This window comes from Pongo pygmaeus, chromosome 9 (genome assembly GCF_028885625.2).
Source record: "Pongo pygmaeus isolate AG05252 chromosome 9, NHGRI_mPonPyg2-v2.0_pri, whole genome shotgun sequence".
NCBI lineage: Eukaryota > Metazoa > Chordata > Mammalia > Primates > Hominidae > Pongo > Pongo pygmaeus.
This window is the reverse complement of record NC_072382.2, coordinates 55,451,836-55,470,243: the sequence shown is the minus strand read 5'-3', so window position 1 is coordinate 55,470,243 and position 18,408 is coordinate 55,451,836. Positions and strand designations below refer to the sequence as shown.

General features: G+C 44.9%; 1 protein-coding gene across 1 annotated transcript in view; it reads left to right on the top strand.

The window, feature by feature from the left end:
* The first annotated feature begins 6,522 nt into the window (after window positions 1–6,522).
* LOC129008626 (protein kinase C-binding protein NELL1-like) overlaps window positions 6,523–18,408 on the top strand; it is a 462,105-nt gene continuing 450,219 nt past the window's right edge. Inside the window, exons 1-2 of the mRNA XM_054441007.2 lie at window positions 6,523–6,706; window positions 14,948–15,076. Coding sequence (XP_054296982.2) covers window positions 6,652–6,706; window positions 14,948–15,076 — 184 coding nt within the window. The 5' untranslated portion in view covers window positions 6,523–6,651. The remainder of the gene's footprint in view (window positions 6,707–14,947; window positions 15,077–18,408) is intronic.

Here is an 18,408-nt window from a genome sequence, read left to right as displayed (position 1 = left end):
TGAGATGAGGACACTAGTTAATTTAGCAAAATATGGATCCCTCTAATTTGGATATCATTGAAGTGGACTGTGGTAATTAGAGAACGAAGTTTTCATATAGAGTTTATATGTCCATATAGAAACAGAGGTTCACACATAAATACATTCATTCAGCCTCTTTTTATAACTGCACGTGCATTTCAGGAAATGAAAATATCCACCCAAATCAGGCTTGCACAGTTGCAGAGAGTATTGAGGCTGTTAGGTTTGTGAGGGAAACTTGGTGCTTTTGCACTTTCCTTGACTCTGGCAGCAAGTTGGCACTTGTGTTAGTTTCCTACTGCTGCCATAACAAAGCTCTAAAAACTGAAAGATGTAAGACAACAGAAATTTAATCTCTCACAGTTCTGGAGATTAGAAATCTGAAATCAAGGGTTGGCAGGACAAGTCTTTAGGGGATAATCCTTCCTTGCCTCTTCCAGCCTCTGGAAGACACCGCTTGGCTTGTAGCTTGTCTTCATTTTATGTTGCTTTTTTTTTTTTTTTTTTTTGAGATGGAGTCTCACTCTGTTGTCCAGGCTGGAGTGCAGTGGCGCAATCTTGGCTCACTGTAACCTCCACCTCCCAGGTTCAAGCAATTCTCCTACTTCAGCCTCCCGAGTAGCTGGGACTACAGGCGCATGTTGCTATGCCCGGCTAATTTTTTGTATTTTAGTAGTGATGGGGTTTCACCATGTTGCCCAGGCTGGTTGTGAACTCCTGAGCTCAGGCAATCTGCCCGCCTCGGCCTCCCAAAGTGCTGGGATTACAGATGTGAGCCACAGTGCCTGGCCTTCTGTTGCTTTTAACAGAATACCTGAAACTGCATAATTTTTAAAGAAAAAAAATCTATTTCTTACAGTTATGGAGATTGAAAGGTCCCAGGTCGAGGGTCTGCATCTGGTGAGAACATTCTTGCTAGTGGGGACTCTAGAATAGAGTGGCACAGGATGTCATGGTGAGGAGGCTGAGCATGCTAACATGTTCGCTCAGGTCCTTCTTCCTCTTCTTGTAAAGCCACCAGTTCCCCTCCATGATAACCCATTAATCCATTAACTCATTAACCCATTAATTTCTGCCCTCATGATCTGATCACCTCTTAGAGGCTCTTTCAATACTGCCACATGGGAGCTAAACTTCAACATAATTTTTGAAGGGGATAAATAGTCAAACCATAGCACAGCTACTACAACACTTTAATCTCTGCATCCATGGTCACATAGCATTCTCCCTGTGTCTCTGTCTTCCCATGGTATTTTTCTCTTATAAGGATATCAGTCATACTGCATTAGGGCCTATACTAATGACCTCATCTTAAGTTATTACATCTGCAAAAACCCAATTTCCAAATAAGCTCACATTCACAGGTACCAGGGGCTAGGACTTCAACTTATTCTTTAGAGCAGAGGGAAGGTATAGAATCCAATCTGTCACAGTGCTACTTTCTCATTTTCTCGTTTTATACACTTATTATGTTTATAATAAGTGTATACACTTATTCTGTTTATAATAAGTTTTAAACACTTACTATGTGTCCACAACGTGAAGGTAGTTGTGAAGATAGTTGAAAGGCTGTTTGGACAAAGAAGAGTGGCTTCGGGAGGGGAATTCGTAAGGCAGTAAATACAATAGAGGGTTTCTCATGCTTGGAACTGCTTTTAGCTTGCACGTTTAGTTTGGATACTAAAAAGGAGTCCTTCTTACCCTTCCTCTGTGGGATCCGCTGCCCCACATAGAGTCAGCAGTGGAGCAACTCTGGGGGACAGAGAGACAAGGCCTTCTGACTGTTGCCATGCTGACAGCCAATGAGAAGAGTTCATTCTCCATACTGCTTCCTGGCAGAACATGCATTGATTCATTCATTCAATAACATTTAATGAGCTCCTAAAATGTGCTAGGCACTGTTCTGGGTGGAAAGATACATTGGTGAACAAGAAAGACAAAATTCCTATTCTTGTGGAGCTTGCGTTATATTGCGGTGGGGGGACAGAACAAATAAGTAAACATATAAATCATATTATTTTAGACAATAACAAGCACTCTAAAAAATAAAGCAGCGTAAGGAGGCAGAGAATGTTGGGAGTAAAGTGAGAAGCTTCTTTAGGCAAGGTCTTCTCAAAGAGCTGACATTGAGACGAGATTTGAGTCAGTTAAAAGTGAACCTTCCAGGTAGCGGGGACAGCAAGTGCGAAGATCATGAGGATGGTATGAACTTGGAATGTTTAAGGAACAAGAAAGTCCACCTGGAGTGAGTTAGGGGGAGAATGGGGAGAGAGGGACCTGGGAAGAGAAGCAGGGGTGATATGTTTGGATTTTACTAAAATATGATGGAAAACTCCAGGAGGAGTTTTGAGCAAGGGAGTGTGATATGATACATGTTACAAAACATAGACTATGACTGCTGAAGGTGGAGGTGACTGAATTATACGGGGCAAGAATGGAGGCAGAGAGAAGCATTGAGAGTCTACAGCTGTAGCCTATGGGAGAGATAATGATGGGTTGGAGGAAGGTGGGAGGAGACCTGGTGAGAAGAGAAATTTGACTGGGGATTTTTCTTTAAGGTATAGTGACAGGGCTTGATGCCTTGTGTGTGGGGGCTAAGGGCAAGCAAGTCAAGGATGACCCTGGGTTATGTAGTTGGAGCACTTGGTGAAGGCTCATGCCATGTCCTTAGAAGTCAGCAGCGAGAAATTTAAGAGAAGGGAAAAGTCAAAAGTCCCCATTTGGGCATATTACAATTTTTTGTCATGATTATTTTAAAAAACAGCTTGAGATATAATTCACATATCATACAATCCACCCATTTAAAGTATACAATTCAATGGTTTTTACTATACTGTGAATATCTGTGAGAGTTTTACATCCATCATCACAATCAAATTTAGAGCCTTTTGATTACCTCAAAAATAGCCCCTACACTTTTTAGCCATTACCCCCTAATCCTACCTCCCTAACCCCAAGCCCTATACAACCACTAATCAGATGTTTTGTCTCTATAGATTTTCCTATTCCTGACTTTTCATAGAAATAAAATTGCACAATATATGGTCCTTTATGACAGGCTTTTTTCACTTAGTATGAGGTTTTCAAGGTCAATGTTGTAGTATGTGTCAATGCTTCATGTCTTTTTATTGCTGAATAATATTCCATTATATAGGCATACCACATTTTATTTATCCACTTATTTGTCAATGGACATTTAGGTTGTTTCTACTTTTTGGCTATTTTGAATAATGCTCTAAACATTTATGTACAAGTTAGTATATGGATATATGTTTTCATTTACCTTGTGTGGATATTAGGGATAGAGTTGCTGTACAGCAACTCTATATTTAACTGTTTAAAGAATACTTTACATTCTAAGTAGCAGTATATGAGTTCCAATTTCTCCATATCCTCACCAACATTTATTATCTATTTTATTCTAGCCATCCTAGTGGATGTGAAGTGATATCTCACTGTAGTTTTGACTTGCATTTCCCAGATGGCTAATGATGTTGAACATCTTCTCATGTCTTTATTGGCTGCTTGTATATATACTTTGGAGTAATATCTATTCAGATCCTTTGCCCATTTGCAAATTGGACCTTTTATTGTCTTGTATTATCTAGTTGTAATAGTTTTTTAGTAGATACAAGTTCCAATCAGATATGTCTTGCAAAGATACTTTTTCATCGGTTGTTTTTTTTACTTCATTGATGGTATACTTTGAAGTGCAAATGTTTTTCATTTTGATGATGTGGCCATATTATATTCAAGATGTCTAATAGGTAGTTAGATATGTAGGCCTGGGGTTCAAAATAGAGGCTGGGGATAGAGATGCATATTTGAGAGTCATCCCTGTATAGATATTATTTAAATCCATGAGGTGGGATGAGCTTAATAGGGAGGGAGTGTGGCTGGAAGGGAAGGGTTGAGGAGTGAGTCCTGGGGCTCTCCAACATTTAGAGGTCAGAAAGAAGAGGCAGAGGGATAATCAAAGACAACTACTGGCTCCTGAAGAACCCATGGAGGTAGGCCATCCTGAAGGGGAGGGTGGACTTGGGATCTGGCATCAGGTAAGATGTTTCAGTGTGGCTTCCACTGAACACAGGTCTCACTGTAACATTCCACCATCAAGTACATACATAGCCATGTGTCCCTTCATTGTCACTACAGAAACTTGCTGGGCCCATTCGATGAAGGTCACCTTAGCTTAACAGGCCTACACACTCAAAATCCCCACTCAAGGGTTGCACTTATAGGAGGAGATTGCAGCAGTTATCTAGAAAAGATTTATGACCTTGTTGAGATTAACTCTTGTTACTGTTAATGGATGTTATGCTGCAAAGCTATGATAGAACATATGTCTTGCTTTATTTTTTAATGGAACAAGCTAAAAGTCCCATCCCACAGGACCAGCTAATTACACAGAGACTTTAAAGATAGAGAGCGCTGAAGATCTTATCCAGACCACCTTTTCCCCTTGCTGGGGTCACTGTACTTTTAAGGATTCTGGGCTTTCTGAAATCAATAAAAGGGCCTTGGAAACAACAGTCCAAAGCAACTCAAGGCTGTTCCTGCTGAGGTGTACTTAAAGACTGCAGAGGAGAGACAGGAAATGGCTCTTATAATACAACATGTTGTATGGTGTCCTTGTCCACAAGGCCCATCAAGACTTGGGAAATCCTATTCTCTTCAAGATGTGTGATTTTAACGTTAGCTTTAAATGCAACACGCTCCAGGTGGAAGGGAAAAACACGTGGACTCTGTTAGTGAAAATACAGAGTCAAGGCAGACAGATTTCCTTTGGGCCTTAGCCGAATCTGAGTTGGAGTCAGCTGACATCAGTTTACCTCTTAATCATTCAGCTCAACTTCTGGATTGCGCAGTAGACTTCTTGAGCTGGAATTTACCTGCTTGTTCACTTTCTTTTTCATCTGCCAAAGGACCACAACATAAAGGGCCAAATGGGACAGTGGCTTGCACACAGAAATATCCAGAAAAATAGGGCAGAGACCAGAAGAGCATGCTAGTAAAGCCTTGTCTCTTAATAAGCTGCGCTAATTTGGTGAACTTCACTGGGGCTCCTGGGGTCAAAGTTGTGTAGGGGTTAAGGATATAGGAAGTGAAAGTGGGTGCAAGAAGTGAGAAGGGCACGTTCTTATTAGTGAAGAGGATTCTGGAACGTTGGAATTGGTTTCCAGGAAATGAGGGACGGCTGTTCTGAGGTTTCCTTGGACTCCTCTGGGATCCCTGTTGTGAATATTCAAAGGGGTACTGGTGGTGAGGGGGAGGGGGGGGTTCAGAGAGAGTGGGAAGACTGAGCAAGCTAGGTGGAGTTCATTTGGTATAAATCAGAGGCTGTCATTTCAGATTTCATGACTTTACATATCCAGTTATAAATAACATTCCTAGGTGTTAGTAGGACAAATAGGAAGTGGGACAGAAGTCTCAAATTTGGAGGATCTTCATAGGGAAGGTCAGGTCCTGAAAGGGTCGCATAGAGGGGAGAGGACCCATTCTCTTCTTGCCGGCAAGTAGAAAACAAAGCCCAGCCTAGCTTTTCTCTCCAGAGAATGTTGTGGTGGTGGCGGAGGGAAAAGAAGGTGGAGGTCCCGGAGGAATTGCAAATGGAGCCAAAATGTGACTATGAAAGAAGAGTGGGCTTTTGATAATACCATTAAGAAAATCACGCAAGAAAAAAAAATGATGGTTAGGAATTACCCCTATGTGGCAGCATCTGCCCTGCAGAATGAGAAGGTTTGCAAATAGACTTCCCAAACCCCAACCACAGCTCGCTCCGTCTCGAGGACCCCATTTCTGCACCCTCACCTCAGCGCCCTCTTCCTGCACCCACAAAGAGAGTACTCAGTCATAGGGGTTCACCAACAGAAGGTACAGGCGGTGAGCAGGGACTCAGCCATCATCCCCCTCAGGTCCCTCCCCACCCAGTTGACAGAGCGAATTCCGAGTAATTGTTTTCCGAGGGGGTCCGTGCGCGCTTGGTGGCGCCGCCTCGGTCTGCGTTCCCCCGAGGAAAAATACCCACCCGCGAGGGCTCGGCGGCTTTTCGACTCGGCAGGGATGAACTGTGGCAACTTCGGCAGTCCCCACCGCGGTGCGGAAGCAGAGAGGGCAACATTGGCGACTGCGGCTCGGAGGGGCTGGAGCGCGTGAAGCCGTGGGAGCGCCGTGCGCCTCCCGCTCTCTCGTTTCGGCCGCGGGTCCTGGGACTCCGACTTCGGTGCTCCGGGTGGTAGCGGCTGCGGCGCCTGCAGTCCATATCCTCGCAGTTCTGCGGGCGAAGGAGGCGAACGGAATCGGCCCCCAGTGAGGAGCGCAACAAGCCACAGTAGCCAAGCCCCGCGATCCTGCCCGGGCTCCCAGGCGAACGCAGCCGCAGCGGGGGCCGGGCCCCGAGCCCCACGCCGCCGCCGCCGCCGCCCGCGGTGGGGGGCGGGCTGGGGGCGGGGCGGCCGGGGCTGCCTTCCCGGGCGCATATCCCAGCGCAGCACCCGGCGCTGCCGAGCCACCTCCCCCGCCGCCCGCTAGCAAGTTTGGCGGCTCCAAGCCAGGCGCGCCTCAGGATCCAGGCTCATTTGTTTCCACCTAGCTTCGGTGCGCCCTGCTAGGCGGGGACCCTCGGGAGCGATGCCGATGGATGTGATTTTAGTTGTGTGGTTCTGTGTGTGCACTGCCAGGACAGGTAAGCATGACTGTGGCGGTTAGAGGGATCCGGGAAATGGGGGTGCCCACAGCCTGCGGCGGCGTGGGGAGACCTGGAGCCGAGCTTTGCGCTGGTCTGGGGAACGGCGGTAGCGTGGATCGGTTCCTGGGATCTCTTTGCCCTGCTCGGAGTGACAGGGTGAAAGAAGGGACTCAAGGGCTTGAAGATATCCCCGTTGAGTGCCCTTTCTCAGGGGACCCGGCCTCAGGGGCGCAGGAGTGAGGGGCGCGGCCGAGCGGGCGCACCCTCTTGCTGCTAGTAACCAGCTTTCGGTCCCAGGGAGTCGAAACCCGCAGCAGGGCGGGCCCGCGTGCCCCGTGTTCCCGAACTTGAAAGGTCCCCGTGTTCCCGAACTTGAAAGGTGCTGTGGAAACCACTCTCGCCGATCCCCGCCAGGCTGGGAAGGGGTAGCTGCGGGAGTCGCACCCGCAGAGGGAGCGCTTCCGGCTGGCGGGCGCGGCCGGGGCCCGGGAGGGCGCGGTGCGGCGAGGGGAGAGAGCTGCGGGAGAACCCTGGGATCCCGCGACCTCCTCCTGTCCTTCCGTGACTACCTAGGAGAACTCCAAGAGTATTCTCCTCCGCCCGTCTTTGCTCCCAAGGGCTGGGCGAACAATTATCTGAGGGAAATAGAGCAGTGGAGACAATCTGGGGAAATTTTCTCAAGCTCAAACCAGTTTTCTCTTGCCATAATCGCAGGGTTCGGGGTGGGGAGGGGGAGCAAGGATGACGCGTGATTGTCTGAAGTCCCCACTTCGTTCTGCCTCCGGAGACGCAGTTGTGAGGACTCTCAGCGCATCTTCTTCCTTCTGCTTCCACCGGCTCCCTTGCCCAAAAGTCCCCTGGGGTTCGGAGACTGGCTTGCAGCCGCCTTCTTCAAAGAGCTAGTAGTAGATGCGGGGAGACTTGGGTGAGGTGAGGTGGGGTGAGATGTAGGAAATTGACAAAAATAGGGCCTGTCAACTGAGGGGAGTGTCGGAGGTTTGCAATCCTACCCAGCCATCCTCCGTACGCGCTGCCGACTTTGCACCCCAGAATCTGTGTGGTCATTCCCTTTCTCTTTATTCTCCCCCCTTTACCATCCTTATTTCCTTCTCTAGAGGCGTGGCCTTCTCTCTAGGCCAAAGAGCAAGTTCATCTGGAGAGGGCTAAGAAGGGGCGTCTGCCCTTGGTTGGCTCAAAAGTTCCCTCCGCTTGCGCCCAGGCGCCCCTCTTTGGCAGTTAGCCCGCTAGAAGAGCTAGCGTCTAGGAGCTTTCAGAGGGCCCTTCCCGCTTCCCCAGGACTGAGCAGGTAGCGGCTTTCGTCTGGTTAAGAATGTTGAGTATGGATTTCTCCGGGGACAAAAGAAACCTCCCATTCCGTTCCTTACCTCTATCCGAGCTTCCCAGGCTGCAAAGACGCCAAGGCTCAGTCTAGCTTAGAATAGTTGCTTCTTGAGTTCAGGCCCATCCGGATGGGTTAGTCTTTTAAAACCAGAACACGCTGAAGGAGTGCGCGCACCCCAGGACAGGCAAGACTAGTGCAGAGCGTGGGCTACAGGCTCTGAGCGCGAGAGTCTGGTGCTCGTGGACATCTTACAGAGGAACCGCAGACAGGAAGAAGCTAGATAGGGAGAGGGCAACCGGTTAGTGAGTTCACATCCCTAAGTGCACATCACTACAGAATATGCCTAAATCGTTTGTTCTCATTACTCCTTTGAAAAGTCGCCAAAGTACCCTTATCAAGGAATGGAACGTGTTTCAGGGTTCATTGCTTGTGGAGGGGATCTTTAAGAACAGGTATTTTCCCTCTTTCCACTTCCAATCCCCTTTAAATCTTGTAAAAATTTCGTTGTAGGGGAAGATTCATTCATGTATTTATTCATTCAACAAACGATGTCTTGCTGGGTGCCAGGATTTCTTATGCAAAGAGGAAATGACTTAGTCCTTGACTTCTAGGAACTTACAGCTTAGCTGGGAATCTAGATAGAAACTGGCAGGCATTTTAATTTTACAGATTGATGGGGGGTGGTGGAGAGGTAGGAGTATAAGTTTGTATTAAGGAAATGTGGAGGACGGACAGTTTGAATTAATTCTAGGGAGGAGTGGTGGTCAGGGATTTGAGAGTTGTGCCTTCAAGGCTTTCTAGGGAGTTTTCCAGGTGGACAAAGTGGGAAGGCATTCTTGGCAGAGGGAGCAGATTGAGCAAAGGCAGGGAAGCATAGAAGGATCTGACCCACTGGTTGTGGCTGTTGCCTAGGGAGCTTGGGTTCTCAATGTCACTTGGCACTATTTGAACACTAGAGGCCACATATTTCTTCTACACACATTATCAGAAGAATCAGAGAGACGGGGGGAATTACCTCTCCATTTGTACACTTAAAATATCTTGTAGCTAGAGAGGGTATAAGCAGTAGCTTTCTGGAGGCAGCCCTCTGATTCTGTGCAGGAATCACCATTTCCACATCATCCATCCACCCTCTTCTTAGGTAACAAAGGCTGGCTTGTGATTAGTTTATCAGCATCCAAACAGCTGCGTTGAAAGTTTCTTTGTCAAGTGGGACAATTGTTGTCTGGGCTGTTAACAGTCCTAGATGAAATAAACATGTGGTTCACTTAGTGAGCTGCTCAGATATCACCGGCATTTAATGGAACTGTGTAGATGATATCAGGCACATTTTAATTAAAGCAAGACTGCAGTGCAGACACAGTTGCATATGAAAAGATCTAATGATAGGTGTCATGAGGAGCTGCTTAAATCTGCCTTGTTCAGAGAACTTGTTTTAGAGTGCAAAGTGGAGTCAAGATGGGAGGTGCCATTCTCCAGTTCTTGTTATTTCTGGTTGAGAAATCATTCAGAGATGTTCAGGTACATCACTAATAATGAAAATTTAGAAAGCTACAATAACAGCAGTAATAACACACTATGAGTTTTCGCCAATGTTTTGACAGTGTGAATAATTGAAAACTCAATAATTATTCCCACATTGCTTTCCAGTTTGTTTTGGTCACCACGGTAGAGGGTGAAGGGAGTACCTACACCTGCAAAGCCCCTACTGACTAAGTGAATGTCTTTTGCTGCCACCTGCTGGAAAGGAGAGATTTTTTTTTTTTTTTGAGATGGAATTTTGCTCTTGTTGCCCAGGCTGGAGTGCAAGGACATGATCTCGGCTCACCACAACCTCCGCCTCCTGGGTTTAAGTGATTCTCCTGCCTCAGCCCCCCGAGTAGCTGGGATTACAGGCATGCACCACCACGCCTGGCTAATTTTGTATTTTTAGTAGAGATGGAGTTTCTCCATGTTGGTCAGGCTGGTCTTGAACTCCTGACCTCAGGTGATCTGCCTGCCTCGACTTCCCAAAGTGCTGAGATTACAGGTGTGAGCCACTGTGCCTGGCCAAGAGATTTTCTTTTTGGAAGGAACTCTCAGGTGGATCATTAATTATGAATTGAATAATGGAACTGTGAACACGAGCCCCCAGCCTCCGGGGATCATGGAAAATACTGGCCAGCTTGGAACAGGCATAGAGCATATTCTTCAAGAAAATTGCTTTTGGGGTATTAAGGACCTTTGTAGGTGCCCAGGGGCCCAAACCTGATTAAGTGGTTGTGAAATTCTGTGGTTAAATGAGCTCTTGGATCATCATTCTAGCATTATTTTAGTCTGCATGGTCCAGAGGAAAACAGCTTTCACCATGGACAATGAGCAGGAGTAAATTTAAAGTCAGCTAGACCCAGGAGGATTTGCTGGAAAGCCTATGTCTGGGACCCCAAAGGTGAACTGAGTGGGCTGTGGGCCCGAGCATTCCCTGGGTGGGGGTGAGGAGCAGCCAATAGCAGCAGCAGCAGCAGCAGCAGCAGCAGGTATCTTTGTTAGGGTGGAAGTTCTGAATCCTAGTCAGGCCTCAAGTGCCTCTGTGACATTGACATGCTGCCTTCCAGGTTTTTAAAATATTTCTTCCCCAGGAGCTTTTTATCTTGCTTAATTGTAATTCCCAACTTCAGCCATTTGTAGAGCCGTTATGTCCAAAGTAGAGAACTTTAATAGAGTTTCCTAGGAAAGGGCAGGAGCTCCATGCTTGGACAAGAAGCAGAAACATTAAATTTTTTTTTTTTTATGAGACCACAGTCACACTACATAAGGTTCAAGAGAGCCCATGTAAATGCTGCCTTATTAATAGGTTTTCTGATTCCCTAGGCAGTATGCAAAGTGCTATCCTTTACACATCCTGCTATGGGCAGGAGGCATTTTCATCCTGGTGTGGACCAATTAAAGGGAGAGAAGAAAACTATCCAGAAGGCTAATTGATTTCTCTTTTTTGGCTCTGATTTTATGAGGTGTTTTCATAATGAAAAGCAATACACTTATCTTAAAGCCAGAGAAGCTCCTTCTCTTTTGAGTTGTGGGCAGGGAGTTGGAGAGCGAATATAGATTTCATATATGGATTTCACAAGCAAACCCAGGGTGAGAGGCCCTTCTAGGTCAATTGGGCATGGAGAGGGGCTGGGAGGAAAGGGGCCATCTGTACCTTTTGTATGATTCCAGTGGAGTTGAGGACCAGGGAGCTGGAGTGGTCTGGAGAACTGATCTTATTAAAGACAGATGAAACAACTCCCAGTTGGGCACCACCTATGTGCCAGATTGAGCTGTTGAAGTGTGAATATAGTTTCCCCTGAGACCTCGTGAGTCTGGTGTAACAGGTACCAGTATCTTTTTATACATGGTAACCCAAAACATGAAATTTCCTATAGCAGAAGATATGAAGCCACCCGTGTTATCGCTGATATGGAGTACTAGAGTTCTGAAGTCTCTGCTTCAGCAATCCCTTCAGGGAGGCAGGTATTAATATTTCTATTTTATGGATGAGGAAACTGAGGCTTGATAAATGAATGCTTTTTTTAAGGGCACAGAGTTAGTAGAGGGAAGAGACTGGACTGAAACTGGCTCTCAGTTTAGTGTTGTTTCCACAGTACTTTCTGGATTGAGGGCACTGTGTTCTCATTTGGGGGTGGGGATTCAACGACACCATTGGGGTGTTCTGCTAGTTCTACAGAGTTTGTTCGGGTGTTTGGAGGCTTGCCCAATTAATTGCAGGGCTCTTAGTCTGGGAGATTTGAGCATCTTAAGGATGCCATTGTAGAAGGCCTTTAGTCCCTGCATCGGTCAATATTGTCATAATAATTTTGTATAACAAATAACCCCAAACTCAGTGGCTTGAAGCAAACCATTGATTTTGGTTCACACATCTGTAAATTGTGTTTGGGGTTGGCTTATCTAGGCTGCATTTGGCTGGGCTTGGTTTCAAACTCAGGTAGGCTGCCTGCTCCACACGTCTAGGTCTCCTTGGATCAGTGGACCAGCAGGGACATGTTCTTATCATGATGTGGAAGTAGATGAGAACAAACCTCACTGCACAAGCATATTCAAGCCTCTGCCTGCATAATGTTACTAACATCCCAGTGGCCAAAACAAGTTACATGGCTGGCCTCAAAGTCAAGAGATGGGGAGGTTTACTCCCATTGTAGTGGAAGGAACTGCAAAGCCACACAGTAAAGGCTGTGGATATGAGAGGGGTAAAGATTTGAGGCCAATATTCAGTCAACCACTGTCCTTTTAGAAAGTTTCCTTGGCTTGCATGTCATCCGTCATCTCATATTATCCCCAGATATGCATATTGCTCAGAGGTCATTGCATCAAAAGTATTGATCATGCACCAATTCATCAGATAATTAATCAGGTCTTAAGTTCAGAGCCTGCCTGCCATCTTTCCAGGCCTGTGAAAGGCACTTGGGCAACAGGGGTGCTTCCTTCTTCTTGCGTCTGGTGAAGGGCACATTCCCCAGACCACTTTCCAAATTCCTGGCCAGAGAAACACCAACTTGGAGGTCCCCTGAAATTTAATTTCTGCCCTTAAACATAAACCTTAGAACCCTCCAATTATATCTCAGAATTAGAATAACATCCAAGCTCCTTTTGGGTCACAGGGCTTATATGATCTGTCCCTTCTCTCTCTCCCTCTTTGGCCTCTCTTCTTTTTCTTTTCTTCTCTTTTCTTTCTTTCTTTTTTTTTTTTTTTTGATACAGAGTTTCACTCTGGCACCCAGGCTGGAGTGCAGTGGTGCTGCAGGATCTGCTTCCTGGGTGCAGGCGATCCTCCTAAGTAGCTGGGACCATAGGTGTACGCCACCACGCCCGGCTAATTTTTTGATCTTTTTGTAGAGACATGGTCTCCCTATGTTGCCCAGGCTGGCCTCAAACTCCTGAGCTCAAACAATCCTCCTGCCTCAGCCTCCCAAAGTGTTAGAATTACAGGTGTGAGCCACTGTGCCTGGTTGGCCTCATTTTCTATTTCTCTACCCCTGGCCCATTCAGTTTCAGCCATGCTGGCCTTTTTGCTGTTCTTAGGACACTCCCAATTTGTTCCCCGTTTGCATGCACCCTTCTCTGCATGTGGAAAGCTTCCTCCCATCTTGCCTTTTCTAGTCATTCAAGTTTCAGCTCAAAAGAACCTTTTCAACCCCCCTTTCTAAAGTAGAAACCCCATCCAAGTTGCTTTCTATCCCATTACTCTATTTTCTTCATGGCATTTATTGCCATCTCAGATTATCTTATTCATTTGTTTATTTTTTGCCCTCCGCCCACCTAACCCACAGGAATGCGAGCTCCATGAGCACATCACCAGTGCCTAGCAATGTGTGTGCTATATAGTAAGCACTCAGTAATACCTGTTGAAAAAATTATGAAATGAATGAATGCAGAGTGAATGGAAGGAAGACATCTTTGGGTCAACTGGAAGGGGAAAACTTAAATCTTCAATTCAGGGGACAAGGGGAAGTCTGATAGAAACTGAGAAAGCATTTATAGACACTTTGTCTGCCTTGGCAATAACCGGTTTCAGCTCTAAAGAGGCCTTTCTGACCAACCGTCTGTTGACAGAAGCCTAGCAGGTCCTGTTTCCTAACAGGAAAAGAGTAAGGAAAGAGTAGATTTCCTTCTCCAAGGCTGTATGACCAGGGGTTAAGGTGGGAGGACAGGTGAGGTGGTGACAGCTTATGATGTCCCAGTGAACATGCACGCAGTGGGTGCAAGCCCTCCAAATCTTGTCTCAGTGACTGCATTACCATCAGATGAGAGTTGACAGCTGTTGCTGATTAAAACATTTCCAACAGCATAGTCAAAATTGCACTATTGAGATGATAAGTGTAGATAGACATAGCCTTTATGAATAGCTTAAACACAGCCCCTTAGAGTGATCACTAGCCTTACTAATACATATAGTTGGAAATCACTTTGCAATCATGAATGAATCATTGCTCAGAGCACCCCTGGGTGAGAGGCATCTTTAGGGATTTGTCTTTCTCAGACAAGGGAAGAGGAGGCTCAGGGCTGTATTTCTCTGCATTAAGATTCTCTAAAAAGAGTTATCAGGGTATCTGGCTTTCCATCCAGGAATCCCCTTGGATGGAAATATATATCCATTATTCCAGGGATTCTCCTTCCTGGCCAGTCCCTCTGCCACCCTTCTTCAACAGGGACAGGGTCCTTTTCCACTTTTTTCCTTCTTAGCACAGGTGATTGTGCCTGATTAATTAAGGAACACTTTGTGGAGGTGTTTACTGGTGGTGGTGGGTCAGATTTTGCTACTGCATCTGTCTCTGAGGCAGGTAGATCAGGGCCACAATCTTGTATCCGCAGTCACTACCTCTATAAAGCTTGGAAACCCAGTTTCTTCATAACTCACCTGAAAGCAAAACCTATCCTGAGTTGAACTCATTTCATGGCAAGACTTGATCTAAACTGATATCAACCAATTTATCATCTTTATTTATGCCAATTAGAGAAATATGTCATACTTTTTGCTTCAGATATGTTGTATTTGATTATGGGGTTCTGAGTTAGACTTTGCTAAAAATGTTACATAAAATGTAGTATATAGGCCATATTACCTTTCTAACATATGGCACCTTCTGAATTCTGAACTATATTTAACCCCAGGAGTTTTGGATAAGAAATTATCAATCTATAATTGGGGGTGGGGTTGGGGGAAGGAACAAAGAAACTACAGTATTAGCGGGGTAAGGGAGCAAAGATTTGCTTTTCTTTTCCCTCCATAGACAAAGACTCTCCAAGCACTCATCATTGGCTTCCTTGTATTCCCTGCCACTCCCTGACTCTGTAACCTCTACTCGATAATGCTACTAACAGTCAGCGTTTTAAGCCCAAACAACTCTGTTCCTTTCCAGTGGTGGGCTTTGGGATGGACCCTGACCTTCAGATGGATATCATCACCGAGCTTGACCTTGTGAACACCACCCTTGGAGTTGCTCAGGTGTCTGGAATGCACAATGCCAGCAAAGCATTTTTATTTCAAGGTAAAGGCACCTCCTTTCTTGCATGGTGGCAGAGGTTGGGGAGGACGGTCTGTATGGGGAGTGCTCATTTGTTGTGTGTTTGTCTGGAGATCGCCTTTGCTATTTCTCTTGTGTTGCTGTCCTGAGTGTTTAGATATGCAGGGGGTATTATTCTGAGGGCAGGAGGGAGGCATTAGAGATCATGGTGGTGAAGTATTTGGTTTGGCAGTGAAATATTTCCTTGATTTTGGTGAGGATCTAAAGTGGGATGAATTCATAAAATACTTGAAAGCCATTGACCAGCCATATTATTGTTACAGGATATTTCTCTAGCTGTTATCAATATCTTTGCCTGTACTTATACCTATACCTATATTTACATCTTTCATCCAGTGGATAGGCCATAAGGACAGAGAAAAACTTATGGCTGCATTCTCCTTGGGGTAGAGCTTACTCAGTTCTGCCCACTATAAGCTGGACCACAATTCATTACATCATTCAGCAAGCATTTATAGAGAAAACATGGTATGGTTCTTAGAAGCGTGGTGTTTCTCACAATTTTGGAGGCTGTGGAGTCCAAGAATAAGGCATCAGCAGATTTGGTACCTAGTGGGGGCTGGCTCTGTCTGCTTCCAAGATGATGCCTTGTTACTGTGTCCTGTGGAATGCTGTGTCCTCATATGGTGGAAGGGATGGGAAGGCAGAAAAATAACTAGCTAGTTACCTTTCTAAAGACACTAATCCATTCATGAGGGCAAAGACCTCATAATTTAATCACTGCCTAAAGGCCCCACGTCTTAATACTAATGTGCTGGAGATTAAGTTTTAATATGAATTTTGGTGGGACACAAATATTCAAATCAGCAAAGTGATATGTCAACAGATACTTAAAAAATGGATAGAAAGCCTTGTATAGGAAGGAGTGGGTCCTCAGAGCATTCTGAATAGAGGAAATAGTATATATAAAGGTAAGGCAAAAGCCAACAAAAAGACTTTCACGTGGTGGAAGGATGGTGAATGTCTGGAGGGGTAGACAGGGACTAGGTTACATGGGACTCTGTTGGCAGAGCCGATATTCTGCTGATATTCTGCTGATATGTGTGGGTTTGGGTGTACTGATGACTTATGGCTGGTGTCCATTTTCATAGGTGGGATGCTATATGCTTTTTGTTACCTGTTTTAAGTATTACCCTTGCCCATAGGCCAGTTAACAGCTTTGTGCTTTACTCTCAGAGAAGTGGAGCCTTTGTAGAGGTTTAAACAGGGAAATGAACTGACGAGATACCATAGTAAGGCAGCCTGGATATTGCTCTACGAAAATGTCTGGCAGCATTCTTTTAACTCAGCCTTTTATGATGATAACAAAAGGATTATTTTAGCATGGCTGAACCAACATAATAGAATGAGATTTACATATTTACAGTGCAGATAACAAGACTTGTTAATGATATATAGCAAATCTACAGTTATTATGTAATGATATATAATAAGACTATGGACATACTAATTTTCACTTACTCCTTATTAATGAATTGATGAAGTATGTAAGCTGGGTATGGCTAAAAGACTAGACTGAATTACTTTGTTTTTGCATTGTGTGAGATCTGCCCAGTCACTGTTGAGAGTCCATACCTTTCTTGATCTGAGCAAGGCTGCTGACACTTTATAAACAAAGTTGCTATGGAAACCTGGCTGCTCTGTAAGCTTCAAGAGGGCAGGAGTCCTGCTGATCTAGATACTCCTAGATCCTCAGGGCCAACTATTGTGCATGAAACATAGTAGGTGATTAATAAACATTTTGAATGGAATTAAAATTTCTTTTGTGCTATGTACCTTGTAAAAAGCTTACTGCTTGCTTTAGTCACTACTATTCATTCCACCAGTGTAGGTGCCCTGGGCTGGAACTCTACTCTCTAATCTGTGTATTCTCTGTTTTGGCAACCGTCTCTGTGATGTCTGCCCAGCTACAACAACTGGGAGGGATTTTCAGCTTCTTTGGAGGGAAGAGTAACTTCTTTATGGAACTTTGACTGAGAAGGCCTTTCTCTTATATCCCCTGTGATTATATTCGGCTCACCTAGAAAATTCAGGATAATCTCCCCCATCTCAAGATCAGTAACTTAATCACATTTGCAAATCACTTCTGTCATGTAAGGTAACATAATCATAGATTCTGTCAATTAGCACCTGGACATTTTTGGGGAGCCATTATTTTGTTTACCACAAAGTCTGCCCTCTAGATCCCAAAGATTCATGTCTGTCCCACATGCAAAATACATTCACCCCATCCCAGTATCTCAAAAAGTCTTAATCCATCATAGCAACAACTCAGAGATTGAAATCTCCCCTAATCTCAGCTGAAAAATTCTACATCTCATTAAGTAATGTAAATCAGATATGGGTGAGACAGTGGGTATAATCCATTTTGGGGGAAAAATTTCTCTCTATTGCAGTCCCATGAAACTAGAAAACAGGTAATCTGCTTCCAAGATACAATGGCAGGACAGGCATAAGATACCAGTTATAGATATTTCTGTTCCAAAGGAAGGAAATGGAAAGAAGAAAGGAGTCACTGGTCCCAGACAATTGTGAAATTCAGCAGTGCAAACTCCACTGGAGTCAAGTCTTAGAAATAATCCTCCTTGGTTTTGGCTCTGTCTTCTGGCTTGTGGCTCATTCCTCTGAGACGTCGTTCGTTTTTCATGAAGTATAGCATTTGTTTGCAGTTGAGTAGTTTTATCAGCTTGTTTCCTGCCTGTAAAGTTTTGGGGGTTTGTCAGACATCTTTCACTGTGTCCTCTCTCAGTCTTCTTCAGTCCAAATTGGCAGCGTTTCTGTTGGTATAATATTCTCAAGAAACTTGAAGGTCTCCTGTCCACTGGACAAGCAGCTTATCCACAGATCTGTCCTAGATAATGCTGTCTCTATTTCTGACTACTTCTGAGATGGCTGAAGAGAATCCGTGACTCACATACTGATCTCTACAAAGAGGCCTCTAGGTGATTGAATATTTTGATCTTTTGATCCTTCTAAGGCACTATCAAAAAGTTGTTTGGCCACAACTTGGCTCTAGAGCAGGCTTTCCTGATAGTGTATCTCCTTTTATTGTGTTTTGCAATCTGGATAGGCTGAGAACTCCCTGAATTATCAAGTCCTGACTCCTTTTTCCTTAACAGCTCTTCTCTCAATCCCTCACTATTCTCTCACATTTTGCCATAAACAGCAAGAAGAAATCAGACTGTACCTTCAACACTTTGCTTGGAAATCTCCTCACCTAAATATCCAAGTTTATTTTACTTTCCACATAACTACAGGACAAAATGCAGATAAGCTTTCTGGCATCATGTAACAAG